General features: G+C 53.7%; 11 protein-coding genes across 11 annotated transcripts; 5 read left to right on the top strand and 6 right to left on the bottom strand.

Moving 5' to 3' along the window:
- Positions 1-98: 98 nt before the first annotated feature.
- Positions 99-1,521, bottom strand: A1O7_01557 (enolase; the record flags this gene model as incomplete). The annotated part of the gene is made up of 3 exons (XM_007755593.1): positions 99-453; positions 506-946; positions 1,001-1,521. The coding sequence occupies 3 exons, from the start codon at positions 1,519-1,521 to the stop codon at positions 99-101; spliced, it is 1,317 nt and encodes a 438-aa protein (XP_007753783.1).
- An 887-nt stretch (positions 1,522-2,408) lies between these two features.
- Positions 2,409-3,691, top strand: A1O7_01556 (26S protease subunit rpt4; the record flags this gene model as incomplete). Its single annotated transcript, XM_007755592.1, has 3 exons — positions 2,409-2,625; positions 2,675-3,061; positions 3,114-3,691. The coding sequence occupies 3 exons, from the start codon at positions 2,409-2,411 to the stop codon at positions 3,689-3,691; spliced, it is 1,182 nt and encodes a 393-aa protein (XP_007753782.1).
- A 132-nt stretch (positions 3,692-3,823) lies between these two features.
- A1O7_01555 (uncharacterized protein) lies at positions 3,824-4,132 on the bottom strand (the record flags this gene model as incomplete). Its single annotated transcript, XM_007755591.1, has 1 exon — positions 3,824-4,132. The coding sequence occupies exon 1, from the start codon at positions 4,067-4,069 to the stop codon at positions 3,824-3,826; it is 246 nt and encodes an 81-aa protein (XP_007753781.1). The 5' UTR covers positions 4,070-4,132.
- Positions 4,133-5,545: 1,413 nt separating this feature from the next.
- On the top strand, positions 5,546-7,100 carry A1O7_01554 (uncharacterized protein; the record flags this gene model as incomplete). The annotated part of the gene is made up of 5 exons (XM_007755590.1): positions 5,546-5,730; positions 5,779-6,152; positions 6,208-6,440; positions 6,498-6,762; positions 6,820-7,100. The coding sequence occupies 5 exons, from the start codon at positions 5,546-5,548 to the stop codon at positions 7,098-7,100; spliced, it is 1,338 nt and encodes a 445-aa protein (XP_007753780.1).
- A 1,404-nt stretch (positions 7,101-8,504) lies between these two features.
- Positions 8,505-9,209, bottom strand: A1O7_01553 (uncharacterized protein; the record flags this gene model as incomplete). Its single annotated transcript, XM_007755589.1, has 1 exon — positions 8,505-9,209. The coding sequence occupies one exon, from the start codon at positions 9,207-9,209 to the stop codon at positions 8,505-8,507; it is 705 nt and encodes a 234-aa protein (XP_007753779.1).
- Positions 9,210-9,605: 396 nt separating this feature from the next.
- A1O7_01552 (uncharacterized protein) lies at positions 9,606-11,826 on the top strand (the record flags this gene model as incomplete). Its single annotated transcript, XM_007755588.1, has 5 exons — positions 9,606-9,668; positions 9,724-9,939; positions 9,992-10,095; positions 10,474-11,749; positions 11,800-11,826. 5 exons carry the CDS (start codon positions 9,606-9,608, stop codon positions 11,824-11,826), a joined length of 1,686 nt encoding a protein of 561 aa, XP_007753778.1.
- Positions 11,827-12,799: 973 nt separating this feature from the next.
- On the top strand, positions 12,800-15,199 carry A1O7_01551 (pre-mRNA-splicing ATP-dependent RNA helicase prp28; the record flags this gene model as incomplete). The annotated part of the gene is made up of 1 exon (XM_007755587.1): positions 12,800-15,199. The coding sequence occupies one exon, from the start codon at positions 12,800-12,802 to the stop codon at positions 15,197-15,199; it is 2,400 nt and encodes a 799-aa protein (XP_007753777.1).
- A 505-nt stretch (positions 15,200-15,704) lies between these two features.
- Positions 15,705-21,092, bottom strand: A1O7_01550 (uncharacterized protein; the record flags this gene model as incomplete). Its single annotated transcript, XM_007755586.1, has 2 exons — positions 15,705-20,813; positions 20,862-21,092. The coding sequence occupies 2 exons, from the start codon at positions 21,090-21,092 to the stop codon at positions 15,705-15,707; spliced, it is 5,340 nt and encodes a 1,779-aa protein (XP_007753776.1).
- Positions 21,093-21,418: 326 nt separating this feature from the next.
- A1O7_01549 (40S ribosomal protein S11) lies at positions 21,419-22,075 on the top strand (the record flags this gene model as incomplete). The annotated part of the gene is made up of 3 exons (XM_007755585.1): positions 21,419-21,599; positions 21,705-21,943; positions 22,007-22,075. The coding sequence occupies 3 exons, from the start codon at positions 21,419-21,421 to the stop codon at positions 22,073-22,075; spliced, it is 489 nt and encodes a 162-aa protein (XP_007753775.1).
- Positions 22,076-22,433: 358 nt separating this feature from the next.
- A1O7_01548 (uncharacterized protein) lies at positions 22,434-23,741 on the bottom strand (the record flags this gene model as incomplete). The annotated part of the gene is made up of 2 exons (XM_007755584.1): positions 22,434-23,197; positions 23,306-23,741. The coding sequence occupies 2 exons, from the start codon at positions 23,739-23,741 to the stop codon at positions 22,434-22,436; spliced, it is 1,200 nt and encodes a 399-aa protein (XP_007753774.1).
- Positions 23,742-23,833: 92 nt separating this feature from the next.
- A1O7_01547 (uncharacterized protein) lies at positions 23,834-24,088 on the bottom strand (the record flags this gene model as incomplete). Its single annotated transcript, XM_007755583.1, has 1 exon — positions 23,834-24,088. The coding sequence occupies one exon, from the start codon at positions 24,086-24,088 to the stop codon at positions 23,834-23,836; it is 255 nt and encodes an 84-aa protein (XP_007753773.1).
- Between the last annotated feature and the right edge of the window lie 240 nt (positions 24,089-24,328).

Genomic DNA, 24,328 nt, shown 5'->3' with positions numbered 1-24,328 from the left:
CGTGAAAGCCGTTGGTGTGCGGCTCACTTATGGGTTCATGTTTGTTTTCTCGCCAAATCCCGGCAACCTTGTCGTCTCTGGGTGAAGCACTGCTGTACTTACAACGTGACAGACTTGCGGAAGTTGCTGCCAGCGTAGATAGCATTGGATCCCAACTCTTCCTCGATGCGCAGGATCTGGTTGAGCTTGGCAAGACGCTCGGATCGTGCTGGCGCGCCGGTCTTGATCTCACCAGCTCGGATGCCGACCACGATGTCCGCGATGGTGACGTCCTCGGTCTCACCGGAACGATGTGATACCATCACGCCCCAACCAGCGGCGTAAGAGTCTTTCGCGGCCTGGATGGACTCGGTAAGAGTGCCGATCTGGTTGACCTTCAGCAACAAGGCATTGCAGGCCTTGGCCTCAATGGCTCGCTTGATGCGGATCGGGTTGGTCACCGTTAGGTCATCACTGCTCATGGTTAGTCGGCGTCTCAAGTCTAGCCCTGGGGTCGAAAACTCACCCAACAATCTGGAAGTCGGAAGTCTTGAAGAAGTAGCTCCACGCCTCCCAGTCATCTTCGGCGAAGGGGTCCTCGATCGATACGATCGGGTATTTGCTCGCGAGATTCTTGTACTGGTCGGCGAGCTGCTCGTAAGTGATCCATTTGCTCTTGTCGCTGTCGGGGTTCTTGAAGTCGAGGTCGTACTTCTGCTCGTCTGCCTTGTAGAATTCGCTCGAGGCGACATCCATGGCGATGTTCATCCTGCCGGTGTAGCCTGCTTCTTCGATAGCTTGGGAGATGAGGTCCAGTGCCTCTTCAGCAGTCTGAATGTCTGGGGCGACACCACCTTCGTCGCCGACATTGCCGGCAGATTGACCGTACTTCTTCTTGGCGAGGGCCTTCAGCTTCTGATAGACCTCAGCACCCCATCGTAGACCTTCGGAGAACGTTGGTGCTTGGCTTTTGCACCCGGTTAGCACGGTATGAGGCGAACAGAGGCCACAGTCCACTTACTCAGGGACGATCATGAATTCTTGGAAAGCAAGACGGCCGCCTGCATGTGAACCACCGTTGAGGACGTTCATGAACGGGACAGGGAGGACGTATGGCTTCTTCGTGCCCGCGAGGTCCGAGACATGTGCGTAGAGAGGGACCCCCTTTTGAGCAGCGCCAGCTTTAGCAACCGCGAGACTGACGCCCAGAATAGCATTGGCACCGAGATTGGTCTTGTTGTCGGTTCCGTCGAGGTCAATCAAGAACTTGTCAACACTGGATTGATCGGTGACGTCGACATTCTTCTCGATCAGCTTTGGTCCGATGACAGTGTTCACGTTGTCGACCGCTTTCAGGACACCCTTCCCGCCCCAGTGTGACTTGTCGCCATCGCGGAGCTCGCAGGCTTCGTGCTGGCCCGTGGAGGCTCCAGAGGGGACAATGGCGCGGTGGAGACCGGTCTCGGTGACCACGTCAACCTCGACGGTCGGGTTGCCTCGGGAGTCGTAGACAGAACGGGCGTGGACTTTGACGATAGGCATGACTGTTGGTGGGTCAGTTAGTGGGCAATATCGGAACAGTGACGAAAATGAGAAGCCGCAGATAATCGAAGCTGAGGATGAGGTCTAAGGGAACGGGAGATGCTGAAGGGAAGTGAAGGCAAAGAGCCTGTTGCGCAAACTGTGACTGCAGCAGGTCGGACAGAGGGATATGAGAGGACCCTGAGAGGTATACTCACTGGCTATTCTCAGCGGTGTGGTAGTCGAGTTGAGTCAGTAACCAGCTGCTTAGTGATGTATCTGGATGGGTAGAAGACTTCGACTTGTTTCCTCTTTGGAGAACTGACAAAAAGAATACGGTGAAGAAGAAGCAAAGGTTGAAAGGAAGGGAAACTTTGTTTATTTTGGTGGGGGTGTTGGCATGAGCACACTTGAGGACATTGATCGCTACAAATTTACTTCATCTCAGCACCGATTCACTCAGCAGCTGGACAGATGCGGGACATGAGCAACCCCTCCAAGCTGTTGGCGGTCACCGATTCGCGGATCTTCCATCGCCTGAGGTCCGCCGGGCCGCCCAAGCCAAATCTGCCCCTACCAAAGCCCAACGTCACCGCAAAGCTCAGGCTGCTCAGGGTCTTCGTGAAGGTCGGGCTAAGTGCTTCAGGTTAGGCGGCAAACGTGACCGCGTCGGAAGACCTTCCCACTGTTTGGCTTCCGCCAGCCTTCCCTTCGCCTCGCCGCGTCGTCGTTTTGGTACCTGCGCAAGCTCAGCATACTGAACGTTAGTGAACACCAATATCAAACCAGCAAGACCATCACCCTCCAGAGCAACAGGAATACTACGGCTCCATCGTCCAGGATCGTCTAGAGATCGAACCTATCACGTCGCCGCATCCTCCTCCGCCCACCGCAACTGCATCTACAAGATGGATGGAAATGGAGATCCCGAGAGGCAGCAAGCCCTCGAGCAATACAAGAACAAGCTACTAGAGTCCCGAGAATGGGAGTCGAAGCTCAAAGCCCTTCGGATGGACATCAAGGGTCTTCAGAAGGAATTCGAAACAACTGAAGAGAACATCAAGGCATTACAAAGTGTCGGTCAAATCATCGGCGAAGTTCTGAAGCAGCTTGATGAGGAGCGATGTAAGTCCTCCGAGTTCCCATGCTACCGACTACTAACAACATGGTCTAGTCATCGTCAAAGCGTCGTCAGGTCCCAGATATGTCGTTGGGTGCCGATCGAAAGTCGACAAGTCCAAGTTGAAGCAGGGGACGCGAGTGGCGCTCGACATGACCACCCTAACAATTATGCGCATGTTACCTCGAGAAGTCGATCCTTTGGTCTACAACATGTCGCTGGAGGACCCCGGCCAGGTTTCCTTCGCTGGAATTGGTGGGCTGAACGAACAAATCCGAGAATTGCGGGAAGTTATCGAGCTGCCTCTCAAGAACCCCGAGTTGTTCCTACGGGTCGGCATCAAACCACCCAAGGGTGTGCTACTCTACGGGCCTCCGGGAACAGGGAAAACCCTGTTGGCAAGAGCAGTGGCGAGCAGTCTGGACACGAACTTTCTGAAAGGTACATCCGCAGATGCCCCAGTCTTAGAGGTCTGATACTAACTCCGCTTCAGTCGTCTCATCAGCGATCGTTGATAAATACATTGGCGAGTCCGCGAGATTGATCAGAGAAATGTTTGGCTACGCAAAAGAACACGAGCCCTGTATTATCTTCATGGACGAAATCGATGCGATTGGCGGGAGACGATTCAGCGAAGGCACATCTGCCGACCGCGAAATTCAAAGAACGCTGATGGAACTCCTGAATCAGCTCGACGGGTTCGACTACCTGGGAAAGACTAAGATCATCATGGCAACCAACCGACCCGATACCCTGGACCCTGCGCTACTGCGAGCAGGAAGATTGGACAGAAAGATCGAAATTCCCCTGCCGAATGAGGTTGGTCGATTGGAAATCCTCAAGATCCATGCCGCGGGAGTGGTAACGGAGGGAAATATCGATTTCGAGAGTGTGGTTAAGATGAGTGATGGCCTCAACGGTGCTGACTTGCGAAATGTGGTAACCGAGGCCGGGCTGTTCGCCATCAAGGATTACCGGGATGCTGTCAATCAGGATGACTTCAACAAAGCGGTAAGAAAGGTGGCCGAGGCGAAGAAGCTTGAGGGCAAGCTCGAGTACCAGAAATTGTAAGATTCAAGAACCTGGAAGGTGGCATGGTTCCGGACATTGCATAGCGTGAGGACTTGCTGGGGCGTTCCCCAATCGAGTCATGCAACAATAATAGATGGTGGTGGCCGTCTGTGGTGTCTTCTCTTCATTCGTTCATTCATTCACAAAACCCATCGCAGCACGCCACCATCTCTGTAGACCCTGTCGCTCCATATGGGCCGCCATTTCCTTCACAGTCTCGACTTCCTGGAGAGTCCCCGCCTGAGTGAGACCAGATAGCAATTCGGCACCCGCGACAGTGGCCACAGGAGCGACGAGTTGATAGTCCTTGTACCTCAGACCATGAACGGTGTCCACCCATTTCTGCACATGGGATTGATCACTTCCACGAACGTACATGACACCAGGGATTCCTCCTGATCGGAGCAGAGCGTAGCATTGTAGTTGTTTGGCTGCCGCTTTCTTGTAGTTGTTTGGCTGCCGCTTTGAGGCGAGCGACTTTCTTCCGGGATGTTATGTGGTGCGTACGGATGAGTGCATGGTATGCTAGCATGCTCTTGCCGGAGGAATGGCAGACGGGAACAGCTTAGAGATCGAGGCGTGGAAAATAAGAGTCCATGTCTCATCGGAACGAAATTTGGTGCTCACCGGCTACTTAGGTAATCACCGGGGTGTTCGGACATGTACGCCGTACGGACTAGCCGTGACGAGTACATCTCCTGCTCCTTTCACATATCTCAACAAAACCTGAAGTTCATGTTTTGCTTCATTCTGAAATGCATTGCGCCGAGCAACTCTAGCTAAGTGCTCGATCGTGCTGGTCGTGGCTATCACTCATGCAAAGGCATTCGAGGTGAACGCCGGTCTGTACGGGGTAGGGATCTTTGCTCCAGCCACTCCGTTCCTCTCTGTGAATGAAGTTCTTTCTTTCTCCAACCTCACCCTGCTTTGCGTTGCCTTCCACAACGCCTACAGAGCCGATCGCTCGAAACATACGGAGTAAGTGTCCCTATTCGTCCAATGCGCCACGTGTATCTCGTAGGATCGTGGAATGCAGCTTTCATTAGAAATCAAAGACAGACGATAGACCCATTGGATATGAACCAGTGGCCTACGACCCTCATCCCCATGTGGCCGATGCGTGGCGGCGTCTCCGCAGCCGCAATGGGATTGTGGGATCTCGCTTAGACTTGGAGGTCAAGTTCAAATTTAACCGACCACCGACTTCAGAATGGCAACTTGACACTCTACAGTAGGTGTACAAGGTACTCGTACCAGCTTCTCGAACACATCTAGGAAAGTGAATCTTGCGAGATCAACACTTCGGCATCCGAGTACCTGAACGAGCGAGGAATCTAATGTTAGGATGAAGCTCCCTTGCAGGACCTTCTGGTGCTTCCCGCGTGAGAGATGCGGGCCTCCTGGTTGCCTTGCATAATTCCGCTACCGCCGTTGGATGCTAACCGGCAAAACGGCAAAGCCAGGCCTCGGTACATGCATCACCACTCAGCCATCTTCTCTCTCTGGCAGATGGAGATGGCAATTGAGCAACGAGGCCATATGCGGAGTTTGTTTAGCGCATCTGCCCACTACGATCGGCTCTTTACAAATGTCCATTCTGTCCGAGTCTGGGGAAGTTGGACTTCTCCGTCTGTTCATTTTGTTCTATAACGGTTCTTGTTATATCAATACTCTCGATCCTGATCATGGCGCTTGGTAATTACGCGCGGTACCGCCTTCCAGCGCTCAGAGTGTGAGCATCCGGTCCTTAACTCCTTTTTGAAGTTTGGTCAGCTGCATCATCGGACCTGGATCTTGCAATTGAAGACACGACGTCCGAGTCATTTTGTGCATCTCTAGAGGGCTCATTCAAACATGTCGAGTCAATCCCATGACAATCTGAGGGTAGGGGTGGAACCAGCTGGGTTCGATCGAGACTTGAGCAAAGAGGTTGCTGTCGAGGATGATATTGTTTCTCTGCCTCCACCACCATTGAAAGATGGCGGTCTCAGGGCTTGGCTTCAGGTTGTTGGATGTTTTCTCGTCTTCTTTAATGTTTGGTGAGAATGATGGATTTGTGCCTTTGCCGCAGCCTCTGACAAACATAGGGGTTTCACTTTCGCATTCGGTGTCTTCCAAAATTACTACGAGACCCACTTGCTGAGCAGCAGTACTCCTTCTGAGATATCGTGGATTGGGACACTTGCATCATACCTTCTCATCGTTATCGGCATCATATCTGGACCGCTGTTCGACCTTGGCCATTACCGGATCATGCTGTTTGGTGGCGCGGCCATGTCATGTTTCGGAATCTTCATGCTGAGCCTGTCGAAGGTGTACTATCAGATCATACTAACCCAGGGCATATGTACAGGCCTGGGATGTGGTGTACTGTTCATTCCAGGCATGGCGCTTGTCAGTCGCTCGTTCAACGCACGAAGAGCAGTTGCTTTAGGCCTTGTCAGTTGCGGTGCACCCTTTGGTAGGTTGAGGCATTTGTCATCACCTGGGGAGAAACCTACTAACAGCCACAACAGGGGGCATCATCTATACGATTGTTTTTGAGCAACTAATCGACTCCGTGGGCTTCGCCTGGACAGTCAGGGTGATGGGCTTCATCATGACAGGCACGTTCCTTGCTGCATTCCCCCTACTCCTTTGGGGAGCGAGCAATACCGGCGATATCAGCTCAGGCACCACACGGAAGCTCTTCGACAGAGCAGCGCTCAAAGATGTTGGCTTTTGGTTTTATACTGGGGCAAATTTCTTCGTACGTCTTTCCGGTTGCGAGAGTGCTATGGCTATCCCGGCTTGCTGACCTTCACAGATATTTACCGGCTACCTTGTGCCCTTCTTCTACATCCCGAGCTACGCACAACTTTCACTTGGCGCATCACGCGCACTGGCGCTCTATTCGGTCGTGATCGCCCAAGGTTCTTCCGTTGTAGGACGAATGATATTCGCGACGCTCGCGCTCCACATAGGAGTGATGATACCTTGGGTGATGTGCGCCTCGGTTTCAGCCATCCTCTGCCTTGCCTGGATAGGTATCAAGACCAAGGCTGCCTTCTGCGGATTCTGCGCCTTGTACGGTGAGTAGCTTCGGCGCAGGAACCACCATTTCCAAGATTTGCTCTGACGATGTGCAGGATTCTTTTCGGGAGCACTCATTCCCCTTCCACCTAGTATTTTCCCAGTCGTGTGTCCTGACCCAAAAGTCCTCGGTACCCGACTCGGAATGGCCCAAGCAATCGGTGCTACAGCATCCCTAATAGGTAGTCCAATAGCTGGCGCCTTGGTAGGCGACAACGGACAGCATTATATCGGATTGCAACTCTTCAGCGGTCTCGTCATGCTGATCGGCACGGCTTTTCAGATCTTCCTTTGGATCAATCTAGTGAAAAAGAGGAACTGCAAAGTATCCGTATGAATGGCAAAGGATGATGAACCCCAATATTTCATGCACCTGCCAAATTATGCGGCGTTCGGTCACCGCCAAAGAAAGCCCACGGGGAAGTTCTGTGTGCAAGTGGTACCCAGTCACGTATCTCGCACCTGCAGGACTGTGAGCGACGCGTAACAAATCAGAGCTTCGAACCATTAAACGAGCGAAGGGAGTCACGCGTGAGCAAGAGGCTGAGCACAGATGCACGCCTGACTGGCCTTGGTGGCCTCGCATGTTCGTTTGTCAGGTGGACGAACGCCATCTCTTGCGGGGACATATACTCTATTATTACCCCATCAGAAAGAGGTTTGTCTTTCACGAAAGCTTGTGCAACCAGAGTCTGCAAATATGCCCTTTGGAATCGAAGACGACGAAATCGGAGCGTATATCGCCCTCTACCAACGACGCCAAGATCGACTTACAAGGATGAAGCAGAGGAGTCTACTGACGCCAACGGTAAATACAACACCGCCGTCAAGATGTACGCGGCTTTTTATGGTCCCAGAGTCGGCTCAAGCGAAATCACCGTCAGGGCGAGGGCCATATGCTGCGATCTCCCATTCGCCCCCAACGTCGTCGCTGGTAACGCAAACGGAAAATCACATAGTGCTCAAGTCGCCCCCAGCACGATCAGACACGGCGCCAACGAGACTATTCTTCTGGCCTTCGGACACGCCGTATCCTCCGCCCGACCCGTGGTGGAAGAGGCGGGAGGAGCCAGGAAGGAGTGCCAGCAGTTTACGTCGGACCAGGCGGCCGCCTGTCGGAGAACAACAACAACCCCCTCCCTACACTGCCGTGGATCAGCCCCCGCCCTACACAGGGGGAGCCTCCCCGACTGGAGATCCATCCCAGCGATTCAAACACCTGATTGACCGGGGGGTGAACATCCTTGTGCAATCGACGACCGCGGCAACCCCTGCTGCCAATGGCATCGTCAGGTATCAGGCACGCCCCAGTGGCTAGCATATCCGTGGGCATACTGTAGTAGACAGAGAGGACGGTCGTTCGGGCGACCGGTACTGAGCACATGGCCCGGCAACAGCGTGCCGGGGGCTTGCAGGACTTGCCGGCTTGATATCATCTGAATATCTTGGCGGGCTCTTGAAAAGAAAGACGAGCGGCTCCGGAAGGTCGCTTATACAAGTGGGATACTCTCGCTGTTGCGGGAAGTGTGAGATATAACTCAAGCTTGGTCGCGGAGGTGCTGTTTGCACTGGAGGCAATACTGGAGAAATGGAGGATGAACAAGCATGGGGTTCTGTGACCGACGGACCGGATCAAGTCCTACAAATATAGTTGATAGTACTGTACAGAGCAAGAACGTAGACCCATCAACCTTGGCGTCTGAAAGAAACAACACAGCGAGCTGAGCAGCCGTACACCAATCTAATTCTTACTTGCTTTTGAACTTGGATATTTGCCCCAGCCCCTTCCGTGGCCTTTCTGCTTCCACTCCCGAATGAGAGCCGGCATATTCTCCATGGCTTTCCGTCTCTTGTCAAGCGTAGTGCCGATCCGTCTCTCCCATTTATGACCCTTGACCTTCTGTCCTTCACCGGTTCCTTTTATCCTAAGACCGCGCTCTAACAGGCGCGATTCCTTGAACGCAGTCGATTTTTTGCCCGGCGGCAGAAGTTCCTCGATGTGGTACTGGTGCGCAAGTTTCACGAGCTCGGCTTGTCTGCGCAGGCCGATTTTGGGGCCTGACCAACGGCCGGTTTTGAAGTTTTTGCGCGGGAGGAAGGGGTTTGGCGGAAATTTCTCGAGATTTTGCGATGCAGCAGGCGGTGGTATGGGTATCGAGGAGTCTGTTCCTTGTCCATCCGCCAGAGATTCTGAGGGTGGTGTTGATTCGGAGACTGAAGGCGTTGAAGATACCAACACAGGTTGCGCAATTATGCTTGGGTGTGCTTGTGGAGTAGAGGATATGGTTGTTTGGTTTGCGAGCAAGGCAGCTCGTGCGACTGCGGCTTCTTTGGCATCTCTTCGCGTCAAGGGGATCTTGATGCCGGTGAACTTTGCGGAGTACAGTTGTGGAGGGTAACGTGCGAAGAAGTTCTGTAGCCGTAAAGGCAGAGCTGTGGTGGTCATCGTGCTGATGTCAGGCGGTCTAAAGAGTTCATAGATATGTTGTCAGCAGACAAAGCACCTTGGGCTGCTGTGACAGTGAACTTTGACGAGTGGGTGAGTCGCTGGTAAGGCATGGAAAATGGTGCCATGTTGCTCAGTCACTCCGCAACCTTGGCGCGACTTTGGGCTGAGATGCGTCTTGCTTCAGCCTCTCGAATTTTCCCGCCTTTCACATGCGTCCCAAGCTCAACAAGTCCATACCTGGCTACCTTTACTCAACTACTTGTAAACCTCGTACTCCTTGAGGGTGTCTTTGCGGAGTTCCCCTCTCGATCACTACTTGTCTATCGATAATATCGCATCGAGTCCGTCACTTCGATCGTATAACCGACCTGCGCCGAATCAGGCTGCGTCCAGATGGACGCCTACGGTGGGAACGACGAGGAGAGCGCTGAGCTGCGGAAGCTGTTGGCAGAAGTAGTACGTTGTCGCTGCACTGCTCAGCGCACATTCGCATGCTGACTGAGATTTCCAGAACGATGATTCAGACAACTTCGAGGTCTGGGAGAAGCTAGTCCGCGCCGGTGAAAGCCTAGAAGGTGGAATAAACAGAAACTCGAGCTCCCAGGCCATCACGGCCGTGCGGAACATCTATGACCGCTTGCTTGGGAAATTCCCTCTCTTCTTTGGCTACTGGAAGAAGTATGCCGACCTCGAGTTCTCAATAGCCGGCACCGAGGCTGCAGATATGGTAAGGACATTGCGCTCGGATCCAAGGGAAGCGTACGCTGAACATTGGACAGATCTATGAACGTGGCATTGCGAGTGTCACAAACTCCGTCGACTTGTGGACAAATTACTGCTCCTTCAAGACCGAAACGAGCCACGACTCAGACGTGATCCGAGAGTAAGTACAGCAGTCACTCACCCCTTCCTTCTCAGCGAGACCTAAACACAGCAAGACCTCCCCGAGTCAACGACAGTCGCTGGTGATTTGGTTCATGATAATGGCTACCGCGCGGCACTGGTGAGCCCATCGTCAGCCACCTTCCCTCTCCGAGCTTGCATTCTCACTCATCACCAGTCAGGTGCTTTGATTTACTCTGTCCGAAGGGCCTCCACATACCCCGTGAATCCCGCAGGAGTGATTTTCAGTTGTTGCAGAGCTGTTGAAGGACTTAGCATCACACCACGTACTTCCACCAGATCACACGTTTGCTTCCACCCACCTCTCCCCTCCGACCCCTTCCCCAATGCCACATGATTCTGACCCCGATGTGTTCAGGCTTTTCGAAAGAGGCGCGGTATGCGTCGGGCTCGACTTCCTGGCTCATCCCTTCTGGGACAAGTACATCGAATTTGAGGAGCGCATGGATGCGCATGATCGAATCTTCGCCATCTTGACCAGAATCATCCACATTCCTATGCATCAATATGCCAGATACTTCGAAAAATACCGACAGATGGCTCAGTCACGCCCACTGACAGCCATAGCACCTACCGGAACCCTTACTCAACTGCAAATGGACCTTGAAAATGAGGGCATTGGTTACAAGGCTGGTCGCAGCCAACCCGAGGTCGAACGCGAGCTGCGAGTCCGCATCGACAACTACCATCTGGAAATCTTCAGACGGACACAGACCGAGACTACCAAGCGCTGGACCTATGAATCAGAGATTAAGCGTCCCTATTTCCACGTCACAGACCTCGACGATGCCCAGGTCGCGAACTGGCGGAAGTACCTTGATTTCGAGGAATCCGAGGGAGATTACACCCGCATCCAGTTCCTGTACGAAAGGTGCCTGGTCACCTGTGCGCAGCACGACGAATTTTGGTTGAGATATGCCCGATGGATGTTGGCTCAGCAAGGCAAAGAAGAGGAAGTCCGAAACATCTATCAACGAGCATCTTGTCTCTTTGTTCCGATTGCCCTCCCGATTACCAGGTTACAGTATGCTTATTTTGAGGAGATGACAGGGCGTGTCGATGTGGCGAAAGATATTCACGAAGCCATTCTTGTGCAGTTGCCTAATCACGTCGAAACCATCGTGTCATTGGCGAATATGACCCGCCGTCACTCCGGGCTTGAAGCTGCTGTCGCAGTCTACAAAGCTCACCTCGACGCTCCAACCACGGATAACACCACCAAAGCGGCGCTCGTCGCCGAGTGGGCCAAGCTTTTGTGGAAGTCCAAGGGTTCAGCAGAAGAAGCTCGTGAAATCTTTCAAAAGAACCAGAATTGGTATCTTGAAAGTGCTGCATTCTGGTCGAGTTACCTCCGCTTCGAAATCGATCAGCCGATCAGCAGTGGCAATGAGCAGCAACATCATGAGCAGATTCGGCGAGTCGTGGACGAGATCCTCACCAAGACAGCGCTGCCAGAAGCGACGGTTCAGGACCTCGTTACTGCCTACATGAGGCATCTGCTCGAGCGAGGTACTAAAGATGCCGCGAAGGAGTACATGGCTCTTGATCGGCAGATCAACGGGTCAATCTCAGTCCAGAAAATGCCCAAGGCGAATCCCGATTCAAACAAAACAGTCGGACTAGTCAATGGACAGGTACGTATATGTCACGCTTAGCTCATCTATCTGTATTGACAGCTCCCCAGCAACCTCCTCCAATCCGATACGCCTGAGCGTCCAATACCCTGAAAGCGAGGAATTTGGCCTTGGCTAACGAAACGGTCCAGCATCTCAAGTCATGGACTTGATTTGAGGCAATAAAGGGTATGGCAGGTCGTATTGCTTCACCTTTGTCCCGGTGGGAAGCCTTTGCATTGATGTCCTGAATGATATCCTCGGATAATGAGGATGGCATTGGCTGTACACAGATTCAATAATGATATTGACATGAACTTGGGCGCTTTTCTCAGCATCGCTTTGGTTTGGAAATAAGAATATTAAGTGTGTGTCGTATGGAGTCCCTGAAGACCATGCTAAATACTCCGCACGTCTGATTGCCAACATATCCTCGGGAATGAGAACCTATGACCAGGACAGCAATGCATTGATTGGGTGACTCAGAGGATGATCGAACGATACAATTCGCATCTGATTTGATATACGCGGATACAAAAGCTGCAGAAACTTGAGAGTTGAACTTGTGCTCTGTAAGGAGTTTGTTGGTCCTTCAGGTCTTACGACTCCTTACGAGGTAAGGAGAGCCGAGTGTGGCCGAGTACCTCCAGCTGAACCTGCCCTGTTCCTTCTCTTCTGTATTAGACATCATTATGTTGGCCATAGCGCCTGTTCTCTTTAAACGCTCACAATTGTCGATGTATAGCGCTTGTATGGAGTACTCCTTCCAGGATCGTGGCTCGGGGAACAGGCAGGGATGTCCTCCGTAGCTACATAGAGAGCAACGGGGTGCGCCGCCCACTAGAAAGCCTTGCAGGGGGCAGCCTCAGCCTCGCTCGCGCAAGGCTGAGAATGGACTCTGGGAAATAACAAGAGCCGGTGCTTAGTCAGCTCTGCTAAATTGAGACTCGCTTGTCTTGTGCTTGCTCGTATACATAGAATCCCCACCAGGAACGTCTCTCACTGCCCTCAATTTGTCTGACAGAAAACCGCAAGCTCCTACCACTGCTGGCACTGCACTGCATTGAGATGATGGCGGACACCAAGGTGAACGGACATCACGATATTGGCCTGCCTGCACCACCTATTGACCCTATTGCAAGACCAGAGACTCCCCCTCCGCCGCCAATCTTCGAGAGCGAAGCACCGCCTCCGCCGGTCGACGATGCCGTCCCTCCGCCACCACCCGCCGCTGCTCCCAAGCGGGCAACAGCGCCAAAGCCCAAGGCAACGCCGCTTAGCGTTGAAGAGCTCCTGAAGAAGAAGAGGGAGGCCGATGCTGCGGCGAGTAAGCCCAAATTTCTATCCAAAGCCGAGCGTGAGAGACTGGCGCTTGAGAAACGCCAGAAAGAAGTCGAGGCGGCCGCGGCCAACAAGTCTCAGAGTGGCGCGGCTGCCACACACTTTGGTGCCCCTACGCAGCCTGGTCGCAACGCCAAGTCCAGTTCCACAGCCCCTACTGGTCCAAGAGCTATGCGAAATGGAGATGTCCCAACCAGTCCAGCTGCGATGAGGTCGCGAGAGCCCAACAAGAACCACGATTTCGCACCGCCACCGGCGCCCAAAGCGATAGCGTTTGGCGATTCGAAGAAGCGGCCGCAAGAGGACGACCGGACGGAGAAGGCAGAAACGGAGCTGATTCGGCAGCGATACATGGGCGCGGATCTGAACGTCTCGACCTTCTCAGCGGTCAAGAAGCGGAAGCGCACAACAGAAAAGAAGTTCAACTTCGAATGGAACGCCGAGGAGGACACGACGCCCGACTACAATCCTATCTACAACAACCGCGCCGCACCAAGTTTCTTCGGGCGAGGGAGACTTGGTGGATTCGACGACCAAGCCGCGGATGAAGCTGCACAAAAATACGCGGAGGCCCTGGCGTCTAGAGACACCGTGGCCGGGGCAGAGCGAGCGCAAGCTCTCTTAGAAATGGAGCGCAAGAGGAAAGAAGCCAGCGACCGCATGGCCATCGACAAACACTGGAGCGAGAAGCGACTGGACCAGATGCGTGAACGAGACTGGCGTATCTTCAAGGAAGATTTCAACATCGCCACCAAAGGCGGCGGGATCCCAAATCCTATGCGCAACTGGAAAGAATCAAATCTTCCTCGCCGCCTGCTCGACATTATCGAACAGGTCGGGTACGTGGAACCCTCACCCATCCAACGTGCTGCTATACCTATCGCCCTCCAGAACCGCGATCTTATCGGTGTAGCCGTCACAGGTTCGGGCAAAACAGCAGCCTTCCTCCTACCCCTTCTCGTGTATATTGCCGAACTTCCGCGCCTGGATGAAGACGACATGCGAAGAAACAACGGTCCCTACGCCATCATCCTGGCCCCAACCCGCGAGTTGGCGCAACAGATCGAGATCGAAGCCAAAAAGTTCGCGACTCCACTCGGCTTCACCGTCGTCTCCATTGTCGGCGGCCACAGCATCGAAGAGCAAGCGTACAACCTGCGCAACGGCGCCGAGATAATCATCGCCACGCCAGGCAGACTGGTCGACTGTATCGAGCGGCGTATCATCGTCCTCGAACAATGCTGCTACGTCATCATGGACGAAGCGGACCGTATGATCGACCTGGGCTTCGAAGAGCCGGTCAACAAGATCCTCTCGGCCCTGCCGGTCACGAATGAGAAGCCCGACACCGAAGACGCCGAGGACATGCGCGCCATGTCGCGCCACATCGGCGGCAAGGACCGCTACAGACAGACAATGATGTACACGGCCACCATGCCCGCGGCGGTCGAACGCATCGCGCGCAAGTACCTGCGCCGCCCAGCGATCGTCACGATCGGCAACGTCGGCGAGGCAGTCGACACGGTGGAACAGCGCGTCGAGTTCGTCGCGGGCGAAGACAAGCGCAAGAAGCGCCTCGCCGAGATCCTCCACTCGGGCCAGTTCCGCCCGCCGATCATAGTCTTCGTCAACATCAAGCGCAACTGCGACGCCGTCGCCCGCGACATCAAGTCCATGGGTTTTAGTTCGGTGACCCTGCACGGCAGCAAGACGCAGGACCAGCGCGAGGCGGCCCTCCAGTCCGTGCGCGACGGCAAGACCGACGTTCTCGTCGCGACCGACCTCGCTGGCCGCGGTATCGACGTCCCGGACGTATCTCTCGTCGTGAACTTCAACATGGCGACAAACATTGAGAGCTACACGCACAGAATCGGCCGGACGGGTCGTGCGGGCAAGTCCGGCGTGGCCATCACGTTCCTGGGGAATGAGGACAACGACGTCCTGTACGATCTGAAGCAGATGCTCATGAAGAGCTCGATATCACGGGTGCCGGAGGAATTGCGCAAGCATGAGGCTGCGCAGCAGAAGAGGGGTAGCCAGTTCGCTGGCGGTGGTGACAAGGGTGGGCCCCGAGGAAAGACGGCGAGTGATGAGTCTGGTGGGTTTAGCGGCAAGGCCGGTGGCTGGTAGATAGGCACGGTGGATACTGGCTGACTGGGTCCATCGGTGAGCGCCATGGACTAGACACTACCCTGGGGAGAGCAATGGGCGAAACAAGCGGCGAATGGATATCCGCAATTGCAATGACACCGGCGCCCTTCTCCTACGTGGCAATCTGATGATGTGAGAAGACGAGCACAAAGAGCCTGGGCTGTATACTACAGTACTTACTTCTAGTAGATACTGTGGATACAAGAGATGATGCATCGGGTCGCTAAATCCACCGAACGATGATCCAATGAGACTGTTCGTGGCTGCTCTCTATTCAAGCTTATAGCGGTGTTGTTTGTGGCGTACGCTTCATCTCCAAATCACAAACCGCTCTCCAGAAACACACGACCGCGACAAGTTCCAAATCAAAGAGATAGACAAAGATTCCCTTCCAAACCCCCACGCTTGTCATAACTCGTTCACTGCTTCTGCTCCCCACCCAGCGGAAGTCCATCACGTCCGTCGTATAGATCAAGCCATCTACCTACTGGATCGGACTCCTCCTTAATGCCCCAACGCGCTTGATCGGCGTGTGCATCTGGTACAATTGCTCCTGCACATCCGGCGGCATGGCCGCTTTCGTGACCACTTCCTCCCAATCACCTCCAGTGCCACCAGCATTGTTGTCTTGTTGAGAATTCAGCTTGCCGAGCACCGAGACCGTCGGGTTGAAGTTTTCCTTCTCAGCCTGGGATTGAGCTTGCGATTGCGCGTGCTGAATAGCTTGAGACGACTGTTGCGAGATCTTCTCCAGCCTCTGCTTCGGAACGGGCAGTGCTCTCCTTTGGATCGCATTTGCGCGTTTCGGAACGAGTGGGTTTCGTGCCGGAGTTGTAGATGTCGGGGCTGACGAAGACTGAGGAGCGACATCCGCCGGCGCTGTTGCAGGAGCGGGTGTAACCTCTTCCTTGGCCTCTTGCCTGGCTTTCTCCTGCCCGTACAACCACTCTTCAAAGCCCTGAACAGCCTGAAGGAATGCCCCCTTACCGAGAGTTCTGCTCTCGACTTCTTTGCTAAGCGCGTGTTGCACTTTCCTGCCCTTGGAGCCGCCGATCAATCCCACGGCAGAACCGTACATTGCACTTGCAGTGACATTGGTGGATGTGACGATGTTCCCATCACTCAATATCGTTACAGACACAGCAAACTCAATGTCAATGCGTCCTTGTTTCGAAGTCATCACCATGACTTTGAGGCCGAGCTCCTCATCACTTAGGATAGTGGCAGTCGAGATGCCAATGAAATTGAGCAGACGTAGCTCTTCAGAGATTTTGCAAGCAAGGCTCCAGCCGTTCGACACTGTCGCCAATACTGTCTTGGCTGCGACCGACCTCTTCGGTATCATTGCATAGGCGTGTAAGTGACTCCTAATTAGTTGCAGGAAGAAGCGCTTCTCTGTGGGCAGGTCTGGCACAGAGTCATCCGATTCTTCGACGTTTGTAGGTGCGTATGTTAGGCTGATGGGAGCAGTTGGACCGCTTGTAGATGCGGATCTCCTCCCTGATCTGCGACGAGGCGCGTCCGTGACCTTGCACTGGAACGCTTGAGGATAAAAGAAGAGCCTCAGCTCATCTTTGTAGGTCATGACCAGAGCAGCACCTAACTCAGTTGGCTCGTCCACTTCTTCTTCAGCACTGACAAGTCGCCAACCAGTCTGCTTCTCAATAGCCTCGACTCGAGACTTCAAAGCCAAGACATCCGCGACGGGCCAACCTTTGTGTTCTTCCCGTACCCGGTCAGCTTCTGCGATTTGATCTTTCATTTCGCTCTTTAATTCGTCAACAGCTCGAAGCGCTTCTTCTTTCTCCCTCATTTGCTCTTGCAGGGAGTCGAGCAAAGCAGATCTCTGGAGGAAGTATTCGTCAGCGTTCTGGAGTTGGCGACGGCACTCGTTCAGAACTTCATGATCGACACTGTCCAGTTCTTTAAGGCTTTGTTCTAACGAGGACTTCTGACTCTCGACATCGGCTCGTTCCTCGTGCAGTACCGGCAGCACCTCATGTAGCGTTTGTTGCTGTTGTTGCAAAAGTTCGAGATCAGCCTTCATGCCTTCGTCAATACCTTGAAGTCCGGTCTTGAGGCCATCTACCAGCTGTGTTCTCCATTGGTACCACCCTTCCTTGCTTTGAAGTCGAGCATGAGCTTTGCCGTTTCGAAATTGATTGTCCATGATAACTTTCGTGTCTGGACGAGCATCCACGTACTCGCGAAAGAGGGCTGGCTGTTCAGCAAGTGTTTCCGCTTCAATAGAGCGGATGATCTTGCGACCGGTGGAAATGTAGGACTTGAGCTCTCTTGTGGCATGCTGGTACAATTCGAGGAGAGGGAGTGTGGTAGCAGCCGCAACAAAACTTGCTTCAGTGCTGCTGCCACCTACGCCTTCTTGGGACGGCCTGGCGGGCATTGAGTGTGCCATTGTATGCCTTCTCTTCGTAGTCGACAGTTCGATGAAGTGGATATTTGTCATGTTGAGGAACTGTTGCAGGGAGATTTTCTCCCCTTGAGCTTTAGCAGCTCCAACGTCCATTTGAGCAGTCGAAATGTCGATTGCTCCGATGACATTGTCAAGTTTGTCCTCGAACGATTCTGGCCTTGCACCAGCACCGGTCTCGACATCTCTGAATCGCCCAGTATGAGTTGGGCTCTGCGGGACGGCTTTCTCATCCGGCGAAGCTTCTCGTAGAGTCGGTGTTACGCTGTCTGCGCTGGCCATGCCTTGCAGCGACTTCTGCAATTTCGCTCCAAGCCTGCCGGTCGTCTCATCCTTACTCGGAGGCTTTGGCAGACGGATCTGCTTGACCGGGCTGCTTTCTCTGGAAACAACCCGTAAGCGTTTTGGCGTAGAGTCGTGCTCGTCGTCATCATCCATATCCAGCTCTGCAGGTCTTTTTCCCAGCAACCCCTTGGCAGCACCAACAGCAAAGCTCTTTCTTCCTTTGATCCTGCTGCCTTTCGGCTTTTGTGGCGTCATTGACTCTATCATGTCCTTTAGCGTTGCCGTATTGTCCTCCTGGAGGTCGTCAGCTTCTTGCTCCATCATGAGTCGTCCGCTTTCACGTCGGTGCTCTTCTGCCCTCTCGGCCTCGACTTCCTGTGCAATCTGTTGCGGATCTTCAGAACGCAATTTGTCCGGCTCTATACTAACGAGCTTGAAGTGAGGCGCAGCGTCACCGATCGAAGACCGCCGATCCAGCAGTTCAGTAACTAGCGGGGAGCCTATCCCATTCTTATCGATGCCAATCCCACTCGAGCGCCGGCGAGCAATAGATGGTCTAGACGCTTTCAGAACGATGCTAGGCGTTTGACTTCCAGGTGAGAAGAGACTCTTCCGGTTCGTGGAGGCGGGCGATGCCCTGGCTTTAATTTCTGCCTTAAACAGCTTTTTTGGGGAGGCGCCTCTGTGGACCACATTTGCAGAGAGGGGAGTTTTGTTCGGAGACTCCGGCTTTGTAGGAAGGGGTGTGATCTGCTTTGAAGGAGTACCCAGCTGGGTTCGGCGTGCTGATTTAATTGGCGTAGTGTCACCGACTTTAGCCTGCGGTGTCGTAGATTGTTTTGTAGCGCTGCGTTGAGACCTGGCTGATGATCGAGGTTTCAATGAAAGACTTGGACTCCCAGTTTCGGAGGCGATCGAGGTCCTAGGGTGTTGATACCTGGGTGTAGATCTGAGTGTGGTTTGTTCAGTTGGCCGAGGACGCAGCGATGGCGCCGTTGCCACCTCGTTCGGAGGGAGCATATCCGTGGCTTGTTCGCTGCCGGGCAGAACACCCCCTACAGCCCTGGTCACATCCATAGCCATCGTCTGGTCTTCGTCGTCACCTTCAGTCTCTGACATTGCCTGTGGTGAGCGGAGGGACCCGTCTTCGAGGGAATGTCTTGCTCGCTTATTACCCGGAAGGATGCCACCCACAGCTCTGGTCATGTCCATAGTCGTGGTTTGATCTTCTTCCACATCGGCTGCGGGCAGGTTTTGCGTCTGGTTAGAAAGAGATTGTCGCTTTGAACGTTGGTTGTTGGAGAGGATACCACCGAGAGCTCTTGTGGTCTCCATGGCCATGGTCTGGTCGTCAATGTCTGTCTGTGGCTCAGTCTGCTCCTCGATAGGGGGCAGGATCGCACCAACAGCTGCGGTCATGTCCATGGCGGTGTTCTCATCAAATATTTCAGATTGCAAGGACTCCCGGCGATTGGCGGCGTCCAAAACACCTCCAGCCGCATGCGTAAACTCCATACTGATATCTTCATCTGAGGCACGACTATTCGTGGTATGGTTAGCGCCCACGCCAACAATTCCCCCCTGCATGACAGTGAACTCCATAGTCTCATCCATGACAGACTCATTGACGGAAGATCGACGACGACGGATGCCGCTTTTACGACGTGATTTAGCAACATGTTGTTCAGGTGACAGGCCAGAGATAATTCCGCCGACTGCACTTGTCACATCCATACTCATCTCATGACTTTGTTCTTCGTCTTCGTCTTCGTCCTCAATCTCGACATCATCACCCTTGTCTGCTGGTAAAGAAGGTAAGACCGGGTAGACATTTTCCTGGTCGTGTACTGTGATATTGTCATTCTCCGCTGCTCGACTTGATGCCCAAGGTTGGAAAGCATTCGTGATAGTGCCAGTGGCCATTTCCATGGGGAGATCGTCGCCATTCTCATCGTGTTCAATACCACGAGTACCAGCCTGATCTGCTGCTTGACGGAGTCGATCGTCTAAACTGGAGTGAGAGCTTGACGCCGATTCTTCAGAATTTGTCGAATGCACGGTCGATTCGTCCATACTCATTGCAGTATCACCATCGGTATCTGACTCATCCGAGGACTCAATGCCTTCTTCAACCCGCATCGGGCTGCTGTTGGTTGTGACGTCTCCAGAAGGACTCGAGGAGCAAACAGACTCGTCAGTGGCATCTAGCACTGGTTCAGCAAGACCAGAACTTCTGCGACGGCGCTTCTTTTGGTGCAGATCTCGTTGGTTCGCTGGGGATTCCTTGACCACGTCTTCTTCAGTCTGCGCAGTAGGGGTCGCAGGAGTCTGCACTCGGTCAGGCGACCGAAGCGACTTGTCCGGGGACTGTTGTGCTGTCATCGAGGACTGTCTTCTCGTGGAGTTCGAGGCAGAACTTGTAGTTGAATCCTCTACTAGTTCCATGACACTCCAGGTATGCAAGGTAGCCTCAGGTGCGAAGGAAACTCGACGGTTGGCCATTGATTTCCTTCTTGCTGCTCGTCGTTCAAGTATAGCCGCCTTTTCAGCCTGGCGCTGGCGTTCCTCCTCTCGCTCCAATTCGAGAGCTCCCATGCTCTGAGCATCCGCATCGCTCTTGCGTGGCGACCGTCGCGCCATAGGGCTGAATGGGTCAGCAACATTCTCACTGCCGGACAATGACACCTCTTTGTCATCTTGTCTACTAGGACCGGGCGTGGAGAAGTCAATCAAGAGCTCTTCAGCCGCATTTTTCGTTGGTGATTTTCCCTTTCCTGTGCTGCGTTTCCGGAGTTCGTCAAATGTAGGGATCGCTTTGGGCGGTGTAAGGGGTATTGTAGGCTTTAAGATTGACTTTATTTGAAAGGGTTTTGTTGTCTGCGAAGAGTCAATGATGCGCCTTCAACGACCACGACGCATAATTACCTTGGTTGTATTGCCAGAGGACTCTCTGAGAGCTTCGAGACCGCCAGGACCTAGGCTTTTGCCACGCTGCTTCCTCTTTGCGACTTTAGCTTCCGCATCTTGGGCTTTCAGAGCGGCAATGTCAGTTGTCGCATTGTCTCGTGAAGCGGCTTCTCGGGTTGATGGCATGAGGGCAATGGACTGTCGGGCCTTGGGTCGGCTTGCCCGTGGGCTTGTGCTAGAGTCGGTCATCGCAATGCCATTGAAACCCTAGCAAGCTCGTTGGAGGCACATCCGTCTAAAAGAGATGCATCTGGTAGAGATGTTGTTTGTTCCAAGGTCGGTCACCTTCGCGTCCCACTATTCTGACATAACGCGATATGCAAGCTAGACCGGAAGGAGTGCGCGGGTAAACACCAAGGCACGTGATGAGCCTTTCGTCACACTTGCCTATCCGGCTCGCAGCACTGCCAAGATTCAATTTTCTCAGCACACAGTGGGAAAGCCTATCGCCGTGCTACAAGACCGGGACACCTACATTGCGAACGTCGCTTCCTTTCTGTCAACAACCCGCAATCATGGCGACCGAGTTGACAGTGCAGTCCGAGCGCGCCTACCAGAAGCAGCCTCATATCTTCCTCAACTCCAAGGCAAAGGGCGCGAAGAGCAGGAGAGTCGGCAAGGGCGGTCGAAGATGGTACAAGGACGTTGGCTTGGGCTTCAGAACACCAAAGACGGCGATTGAGGGATCATACATTGGTCAGTGTTTGTCCCGCAGCATCACGCTGAATGCGGCCTTTGGGGTCAAGAACATCAACCATTGAGATCGCAGGTGGATTGGATCTGACACTTTCTCATCCACAGACAAGAAATGCCCTTTCACAGGTATGGTCTCCATCCGAGGCCGTATCCTCACCGGCACCGTCGTTTCCACCAAGATGCACCGAACCTTGATCATTCGCCGAGAATATCTCCACTTCGTTCCCAAGTACGCCCGATATGAGAAGCGACACAAGAACCTGGCTGCACACGTTTCCCCGGCTTTCCGTGTTGAAGAGGGTGATACCGTCACTGTGGGCCAGTGCAGACCCTTGAGCAAGACAGTAAGAGATCCTCGACTATGTGAGAATTTTATGAAGAAGTGAGGGACTAATTGTGGAATTCAGGTCCGATTCAACGTTCTTCGTGTGTTGCCCAGAACTGGCAAGGCTGTCAAGGCGTTCCAGAAGTTCTAAGCGCAAAAGGCTCGAATGCTACGGGAGTCGTGATACAATGCGAGCATGTTGTTGTTGCATCCGGAACAGATGCCAGCCTAGGGCAATTGAGAAAAGCACAAGCATACTACGTACGATCAGGATCTGCAGAAGGACTGAAGGAATAGTTCCAGCGTCACCAAGCACAGATCAGATTAGAGGATATGTTCGCCAGCATTAGGGCAGGCGTCAAGTCCACGCAAGCCATACCGGCACGCGTGAACAATCAAGATCAATCAAGGTTCAGACTGGCTCATATCGAGGTTATCTACCTGTGTCTACTCTGCGGAATGATTGCCTCGGATTGCGACTGACTCTTACAGCTCGTGCACCGTCCATCTCAAGCCGCCAAATACGCAAACCCAGCTTCAGCCTTCAATGGCGCATATCCCGAGCTATCCACCTTCGGCAAGATGCTGAGCTTCCTCTCTGTTTCCTTCTCGTGCGCTTCAATCCACCTCTTCACCTCGGCCTCCACAGACCAATCACTAATCAACTCGTCTCCATGCCCAATCTGATGCAGCTGTGTGCCACTGCTCTGCGTGTTCAACGGCAGCGGCACATAATTCTCAATCGCACCAGTGACCTTTCCCTCCAGGATCTCCTTGACAAGGTAGGGTTCTGCGGCCAAGGGCCTACCAATACCTATCCCATCACAAGCGCCCTCCTCGATGGCTTTGACCATGCCCGCAGCCGTGCGAAGCCCACCAGTCACGTATACCTTGGTCTTCTTCAGCAGCGGCCGAATCATTTCCGCGAATTCGATAAAATAAGCCTCTCGTGCAATCGTGCTCTGTTTCTTGTGTTCGAAGGCCCGCCCCTCGAACGTTCCTCCGCTCAGGTCCACAAAGTCCACCCTCGCTTCTTCGAGTTTGAGGCATAGATCGCGTGCATCCTCGGGCGTGGTGCCCTTGTCCTGGAACTCGACGCTATTCAGCTTCACGCAGACGATGAACCCCGGATCGGGCACTCGCCGGTGGATCTCGTCGATGATCTCAAACACAATGCGTGACCGGTTGTTCAGGTCTCCGCCATACTCGTCCGTGCGTCGGTTCGTGGTAGGGCTGAGGAATTGCGCGAGCAGGTAGCCATGCGCGCAATGGACTAGGGTGCATTGCAGTCAGTACGTCGCATTCGAAAGGCATGCCCCAAGCAGATAGGGGACACAAGACATCTGGTCGACTGCGCTGTACTGTACTGTACTGTGCTCACCTTGAACGCCATCAAACCCGGCCTTCCAGCATAGATACGCGCTCTCGCCCCAAGTCCTCACCATCTCCTTGATCTCCGGCACCGTCATGGGTCGGGGCTTCGCGAACTCGTTGCCCGCCCATTTAATCGTCAAATGCACGTCACTCGCGCTGATGGGGTTCGGGTTCAAATACTTGGTCCCCTGTCGGCCCGGATGGGAGAGCTGCGCGACGACTAACGAACCCTGGGCTTTGGCCACCGAAGTGACTTCCTTGAATTTTGCCACGCGACCGTCGTGGTCGTCCACGATGATAGGGTTACCGTATGCTTCGACGGCGTCGTAGCGCACCATCGTGTTGCCGGAGACGATGATGCCGATATCTCCCTCGCCCCACCGTTGGTACAGGCGGAGGTACTCCGGCGACGGGACACCGCGGGCGGACTTGATGCCACTCATGTTAGTATCAGCCTGTGTTGCGAAGTGAGGGAGAGGTGTAGGGGCACAGAGAGAGGCCGGCAAGGGATGAACGGATAGGTTAACTAGACGGCTCATACAATGTCTTCTCCCTCTTTGTTCCAATGGCACAGTCGTTCCGTCATGGGTGCTTTGAGGAATCTGTTCTTGGCCGTCCGGCCGGAGAATGCGAAGGTGACGGGCTCGTTGAGGATGGACACGTCCACCGGCTTGGACTGAGCTCGGATATGCCCTCGATTCGCCTGAACCGGGTTCTTTTCATATCCTTGCTCCTGCTTGGCACCGTCTGTGATGGGGTCGGCCTTGATGGTCGAAGTATCGTACTCCATGGCTCGCTGACCGACTGGCGGAGAAGGTTCTTCTCGCTTGTTGTTTGCCCGCCGTGACGCTCCGGGCTGCGGGATAGGTATGATAGGGAGCCTGTAGCCCAAATACCTGGTAACTGTGTTGTGCTGTGCTGTGCTGTGCTGGTAACTAGTCCGAAGGTATATTCCCGTACTCTAACGATGTCTATGAGCATAAATAATGCTGCCGTCTCAACCGTCAAATTGAAGAGCCATTGGCTAAAC

This window comes from Cladophialophora yegresii (assembly GCF_000585515.1).
Source record: "Cladophialophora yegresii CBS 114405 chromosome Unknown aczIN-supercont1.1, whole genome shotgun sequence".
Lineage (NCBI taxonomy): Eukaryota > Fungi > Ascomycota > Eurotiomycetes > Chaetothyriales > Herpotrichiellaceae > Cladophialophora > Cladophialophora yegresii.
The sequence above is the reverse complement of the archived record's forward strand: the minus strand, read 5'-3'. Positions and strand labels throughout refer to the sequence as shown.